At 40.9% G+C, this 7,272-nt stretch overlaps 1 protein-coding gene across 6 annotated transcripts in view; it reads left to right on the forward strand.

Moving 5' to 3' along the window:
- CALU (calumenin) overlaps nt 1-7,272 on the forward strand; it is a 33,281-nt gene that overhangs the window by 7,068 nt on the left and 18,941 nt on the right. For 3 of the 6 annotated variants that reach the window (XM_011939554.1, XM_011939556.1, XM_011939555.1), the window contains exons 2-3: nt 1,110-1,919; nt 2,118-2,349. In XM_011939554.1, coding sequence (XP_011794944.1) covers nt 1,907-1,919; nt 2,118-2,349 — 245 coding nt within the window. In that variant the 5' untranslated portion in view covers nt 1,110-1,906. The remainder of the gene's footprint in view (nt 1-1,109; nt 1,920-2,117; nt 2,350-7,272) is intronic. The other 3 variants (XM_011939560.1, XM_011939557.1, XM_011939559.1) reach the window with 1 other exon arrangement.

The raw sequence follows: 7,272 nt of genomic DNA on the forward strand, positions 1-7,272 counted from the left end.
CAAAGTGCTGGGATTACAGGCATGAGCCACCACGCCTGGCTTCTTTTTTTTTTTTTTCCAGACAAGATCTCTGTCATCCAGGTTGGAGTTCTGTGGCACAATCTCAGCTCACTGCAACCTCCACCTGGTGGGTTCAAGCTATCCTCCCACTTCAGCCTCCTGAGTAGCTGGGACTACAGGTGTGTGCCACCATGCCCGGCTAATTTTTGTATTTCTAGTAGAGACAGGGTTTCGCTATGTCACCCAGGCTTGTCTTAAACTCCTGGATGCAAGTGATCCACCTGCATCAGCCTCCCAAAGTGTTGGGATTACAGGCATGAGCCACCACGCCTGGCCTCACGTCGTTCTTTTTTTGAGACTGAGTCTCGCTCTGTAGCCCAGGCTGGAGTGCAGTGGTGCGATCTCGGCTAACTGCAAGCTCTGCCTCCCGGCTTCACACCATTCTCCTGCCTCAGCCTCCCAAGTAGCTGGGACTACAGGTGCCTGCCTCCATGCCTGGCTAATATTTTGTATTTTTAGTAGACGGGGTTTCAGCATCCCATTAGCCAGGATGGTCTCTATCTCCTGACCTTGTGATCCGCCCACCTTGGCCTCCCAATGTGCTGGGATTACAAGTGTGAGCCACCGCGCCTGGCCCATTCTTTTTAACCTTCGTGTATTTTTCCATAATAAAGATTTAATATATTTTGCCAATTCTCTTTTTATTTGTTTTCCGATTTTTTAATCATTATGAACTGTCATCATTGAACATCTTACTTAAGCATCTTTGTCTGTAAATGTGGGTATTTTGATGTGATTGAATGAAACAATGTTGAGAAACATAGCCAAGTTCTAACATTGATAGGAATAGAGTAAGATAAGTACCATCTTCGACCCCTTTCTCTGTGGGTTTCATGGTCTTGCTTTCACATTGCTTCTTCTGATGGATTTTCATAAGTCTTAACCTTCACATCATCAGTAACAGTACCTTTTTTGAGACTTGGGGCACTGCCCGCCTGCCCTCTCACCCCCATTATCTCCTTAGGTACATTTCTGTTTGTCTTACTGCATTGTCATATTTACTCTAGAACACTTTCCACTCTCCACTGATATGTCCTCTGCCATTTCAGGACCTCCCACCCTCCCCCACTGAGCTGCTTTCCCAGTGATGAAAGAAAATGTAAAATCCTGAAAACCCTTCTTCTTGATTTTTAATTTTTTTTTTCCTCTAAGACTTTAACCACTCTGGATAGTACTGTGGGGAATCAGTAGAGTGTACTAAACAGATTTCTACTCTGCAGCTTCTTTGCAGGTTTTTTGTCACATTTTTTCAGTCAAGTGTTCCAGCTTTGTGCTTGTTCATTAGAGTCTCCTGTGACTACAGAGATTCTGAAAGTTTGAATCAGGGCCTGGAAATCTGTACTTTGAACAGTACTACAGGTGGTATTTATGCCTAGGCAAGTATGGGAAACAACTGTGCAGAAGGATAAAGAAGTTCTTACCTGTGGCCAGACCATTTTAATGATTTGGCCTTTGAAGGTGACTCAAGGTTGAGCCTGGATGTCGGAGACTTGGTGCTATAGACCAAGGAAGCTGCCAAGTGTTTCACTGGTTCCTAATCTCATGAACATCAGAATCACCTGAAAAACATTTAAAGCTGCAAATGTCTGAATTCAGCTTCAGAGAATCTAAATCAGTAGGGGAAACTTAAAGCTTCCTAGATGATTCTAATAATCAGCCATATTTGAAGACCAGACCACCAATGCGTACAAAAAGTAAAGGATTTGGAATCAGCATTTAAATCTTGGTTCTTTCACTTTTAATTCTTACGAATTTAGGCAAAAGGATTAAAGTTCTACTTTGGTATCTTTTGAAAGAAAACAAAGTGGACATTTTAACTATAAGTTTCTTATCAGCCTACAATCAGATGAAGGAAACTGGTAAAAATTTCTCACCATAATAATTGAAGAGTCTGATATTCCACCATACTTATTTTATGGATTAAGTAATTGGGATAATATAAAAGACTTGCATAGATGTGTGTATCACATTAATAATTTGGGATGTGAGCTTTTAATTTCTTATTTAGTTATTAAGCATACTGCCTCCTGAATTAACTGCTTTTCATTTTCTTTAAGATCTAATTATCATGGACCTGCGACAGTTTCTTATGTGCCTGTCCCTGTGCACAGCCTTTGCCTTGAGCAAGCCCACAGAAAAGAAGGACCGTGTACATCATGAGCCTCAGCTCAGTGACAAGGTTCACAATGATGCTCAGAGTTTTGATTATGACCATGATGCCTTCTTGGGTGCTGAAGAAGCAAAGACCTTTGATCAGCTGACACCAGAAGAGAGCAAGGAAAGGCTTGGGTAAGGTGCCAGCTCTCAGGGGTCTAGTGTGGGTAATGACATTCTTTATAAAGGCTAATTCTTTGCTTTTCTGGCTCAGTTATGAGTAAAGTTGTATTGAACTATTAATATATCTTCTGAAAGCTAATCATGGAATTACTACCTCTAAACATTAAGTGCCTGATTTCATACATTTTTAATTGAATAACAGCCTGTGCCTCATTCTACAAAGCATCGTTTTTGCATAAAAGTACCAAGTACTGCAGGACCCAACTTGAACTGCATTATCTTGCTACCAGAAGAGCATAGCTTGGGGGGATTTCTCATCTCTTCTTATCTCTGCTGCTTTTAATTTTTAAAAACTGTGCCCTATTGACCTGGCACAAACCAAGTCTTTGATGGGCTAATAAACTGCACATTGGATCCCTATAAAGTTTATGGTTTCCTGGGGTGTCCTTCACCCTCTTTATTTTCATTCTCAGATATTTGCTTCATTAAAAAACAAAAATCAAATCAACTTTGTCTTTTAGAAAATTGTAACTTAATGTCTGAGTATGAGTTACTGTTTCAGTAACAGTGGGGCCATAGTCAGATTCTTTGGCTCTCTTGGTAGACAGCTTTTGACCTGAAAAATTGATTTGGTAGAATCCCAGTTGATTATTTCTAATTGGGGATCTGACAGTGTGTTTTTTGGTCCTTCCAAAGCCTTCCTTTTGAAGAAAATGCAGGTCAACTTTGTAAAAATATTATTCTCAGTGAGCACTATTGGTGCAACTTTCTAAACTGTATTCAAGAGATTTGTGTGGAAAGTTGTGCCACACATAGCAATTTCTAAAAATATTTTGCCTTGCTGGATAGCATTTTGATCATAAGACATTGTTAAAGGATTTGCTTTGGAAGATGCTGCAGAATAAATTTATTTTTTTATTGGGTTATCTACTGACTGAAGGGTACAGTGTTTTATTCTTCAACATTGACAGAAATAATAAAAATATTTTGCTATGTAGAATGAGTACTATCACATAACATTTGAAAGTAGATATAGATAGAAATCCATCACAGAGTTAGTGTTCTATTAGATTGCTTTCCTTTGAGAGACCATCCTCACTTTCAGTTTTAATCTAATAACCGTACTAACATTCCAGGTTGAAAATAGAAATGCAGGTCGGGCACGGTGGCTCACGCCTGTAATCCCAGCACTTTGGGAGGCCAAGGCGGGTGGATCACAAGGTCAGGAGATTGAGACCATCCTGGCTAACACGGTGAAACGCCGTCTCCACTAAAAAATACAAAAAAAAAACTAGCCAGGCGAGGTGGCGGGCACCTGTAGAACCAGCTACTCGGGAGACTGAGGCAGGAGAATGGTGTAAACCCAAGAGGCGGAGCTTGCAGTGAGCTGAGATCCGGCCACTGCACTCCAGCCTGGGCGACAGAGCGAGACTGCGTCTCAAAAAAAAAATTTAGCTGGGCGTGATGGCGGTTGCCTGTAGTCCCAGCTACTCGGGAGGCTGAGGCAGGAGAATGGCATGAACCCGGGAGGTGGAGCTTGCTGTGAGCTGAGATTGTGCCACTGCATTCCAGCCTGGGCAACAGAGCGAGACTCCACTGCATTCCAGCCTGGGCAACAGAGCGAGACTCGTCTCAAAAAAAAGAAAAGAAAATAGAAATGCAGAGGGTATTCTAATTCTTCATGTCACGCCCATTAATATTGTGCATGTCCAACCCACATTTTGGTCTGCACATATTTTTTTCACAGAATTATTCTTAAATAATGAAAGGCCCTTAGGTTTGGTGTCATTTAGTGTAGACGGTACTTTAATGAGGATGTTCTGGCTCCTTGCAGGTAGGGATAAAGCTCTGCTGGCAGTTTTCAGTAGAAAGTACTCCTTTTTGTGATCAGTGAATATTAAAAGTTCGTCACATATGCAGATTCTGTATTTGATTAGAATAAGATGATAAAGTCATGTTTTTTATGGAATGTACGAATAGACTGTTTGCTTCTCCCAAATTTCGTTGGTAGTGACAAATATCCCTACTTTATATAGTAACATACTGTTGGGAGCAAGAATCCCACATGAACCTTTTAAAAAACTAATTTACTATGGCATTTCCAGACATTGTTTTGGTAGGGTAATGTATACCAGAACTGGGAACAACAGGTTCCCCCTTTTTTCCATCTGTCTATAAGACATGTAATTATTAAGAGGTAAGTCATTGTTTATGCCTTACTTGCAATAATAGCTAAAAGAACACAGGAAGCATTTTAAAACAGTTCAATATACAAGTTTCAGGTATTTTTTCTTATTAAGAATGTTGACAGGCCATTTCATGTATCCTTAAAATGAAGATTTGTTTTGAGGTAGTGGTTCTTAATATTTAAAAAGTTTTCTGGCTGGGCACAATGGCTCACGCCTGTAATCCTAACACTTTGGGAGGCCGAGGCAGGCAGATCATGAGGTCAAGAGATTGAGACCATCCTGGCCCATATGGTGAAATCCCGTCTCTACTAAAAATACGAACGTTAGCTGGGCGTGGTGGCGCGTGCCTGTAGTACCAGCTTCTCAGGAGACTGAGGCAGGAGAATTGCTTGAACCCGGGAGGCAGAGGTTACAGTGAGCCGAGATCACGCCACTGCACTCCAGCCTGGCAACAAAGAGAGACTCCGTCTCAAAAAAAAAAAAAAAATCCTTGATATATTTATTATAGAAGTGAACTAGAGCAGTTCATTATCCTTTTGGGGATCACAGGCCCAGGCCCTTTGGGAGTCTAATGAAAGCTAAGGACTTTTCCTCAGAAAAGTGCACGCTTATATATACAATTTTGGGCCAGGCACAATGGCTCACAGCTGTAATCCCAGCACTTTGAGAGGCTGAAGCAGGAGGACTGCTTGAGCTCAGGAGTTTGAGACCAGCCTGGGCAATATAGGGAGACTCTCTCTCTACAACAAATTAAAAAATCAGTTGGACATGGTGGCGTGTGCCTGTAGTCCCAGCCACTGAGGAGGTTGAGATGAGAGGATCCCTTCAGCCTGGGAGGTCAAGGCTACAGTGAGCTGTGATTGTACCACTGCCCTCCAGCCTGGATGACAGAGCAAGACCCTGTCTCAAAAAATAATAATAACAATAAAAATAACAAAATTTTGTGTACTGAAAATTTCAGGAATATTGGTCACCTTTCTGGAGCCCATGTATTGATCCAAATTCTTAAACAACTGAAGAGTTTGCTTTATGCTCCTTGAAATGTAGAGGTATGTGCTACCTCCTAAAAGAAATAACATGAGGTGCATTAATGCATTGTGTCTGTCCTAGAATAAAGGCTTATTTAGTGGCATCCATAGGGTTCTCCGCTGTCACAGGACTATGACACCATTAGCTTTATAAATTTACACAGGCATTTAAAGATGATGGTTTAGAGCCTTATGCCTAAAATAGGATGTGCCCACTTCCAGTGTACTTACTGCCTGCAGGCTTGATGATCAGCAAGAATGGCTTTTACATTTTTAGAGGCTTGTTTAAAAAGAAAAAAATACACATACACACACCATACCATATGTTGCCCACAAAGTCAAAAATATTTACTATCTGTCCCTTTTTTTAAAAAGAAGTTTGCCTTGTAAACTATTTTTCTGTTTAGGTAAAAAAATATATTATTTTTTTCTTAAGTTTGCCAACCCCTAGGTTAAACCATTTGAGATGTTTGCATTGAATAGAATGCTCTTTAGCCAGCTTCATTAAGAAAAGCCCGTCTTGAACAGTCATGTCTTTTTTAATCTGGGCGATCCTTCTCTTAGGCTATTTATAATAGTTTAAAAATACCTTTTGGGGATAGGAGGGGTTCTGGTTGCCCTTTTTCCTTGCCCTTTATTTATGAACTGTACAGTGGCACTATTAGTAACCAGTATCATTCGAGCACAAACTGCATCCCATTATAAATAATGTAGAACTTTTTAATGTTGGTATAGCTTCCTCTGTGAATAGTGTTAAAATTCTACAGGACTAAAGTTACAGCAACAAAAATTGTCCTTATGTCTATGTAAATAGAAGAGGATATTTAAGAGATAACTTTTTTTTTTTTAATTGAGACAGGGTCTCGCTCTGTCTCCCAGGCTGGAGTGCAGTGGCGCAATCTCAGCTCATTGCAACCACGGCCTCCCAGGTTCAAGAGATTCTCCTGCTTCAGCCTCCTGAATAGCTGAGATTATAGGCATGCGCCACCATGCCCAGCTAATTTTTGTGTTTTTAGTAGAGAGCTGGGTTTCACCATGTTGGCCAGGCTGGTCTCGAATTCCTCACCTCCTGCCAGGTGATCTGTCCACCTTGGCTTCCCAAAGTGCTGAGATTACAGGCGTGAGCCACTGTACCAGTCCAGAGATAACTTCTTACTGGTTTACCTTTCCTGTTAACATTTTGGAGCAAGATTACACCTTCTCTGAAGGAAAAAGCTAGTTACTTATAGGATTTAAGTAATAGTTGTATCTAACACCCTATCTGTATCAAGATGAGTCTCTTTTCATAGTGTCACTAGTGCTCTTCAATTCTGATCACTTTCCTATGTTGTATTCATGAAATAAACACAGACTAGGGAAAGACATTATTTGCTACCAAGTGACGATCTTTTCAGTCCTGCAAATAATAGAGCATAGGAGTATACCAAGATTTCGCTTTTGTTGGAAGTTTTGACTTCAACTTCATATTCCAAACTGGGCTGATTACTTGGGTAACATTACATAGGATGATCTTGCCTCTGTAGTTAAGTGATTGCACCTTTAAACAGAAGTTTTCATATCATGCCCATATTTTTAAATCCATAAGATGACAGATCTGGAAGAAAGACACTTATAAAGCTTCATAGGCCGGGCACGGTGGCTCAAGCCTGTAATCCCAGCACTTTGGGAGGCCGAGACGGGCGGATCACGAGGTCAGGAGATCGAGACCATCCTGGCTA

Source organism: Colobus angolensis, unplaced genomic scaffold (genome assembly GCF_000951035.1).
Source record: "Colobus angolensis palliatus isolate OR3802 unplaced genomic scaffold, Cang.pa_1.0 Scaffold182, whole genome shotgun sequence".
Lineage (NCBI taxonomy): Eukaryota > Metazoa > Chordata > Mammalia > Primates > Cercopithecidae > Colobus > Colobus angolensis.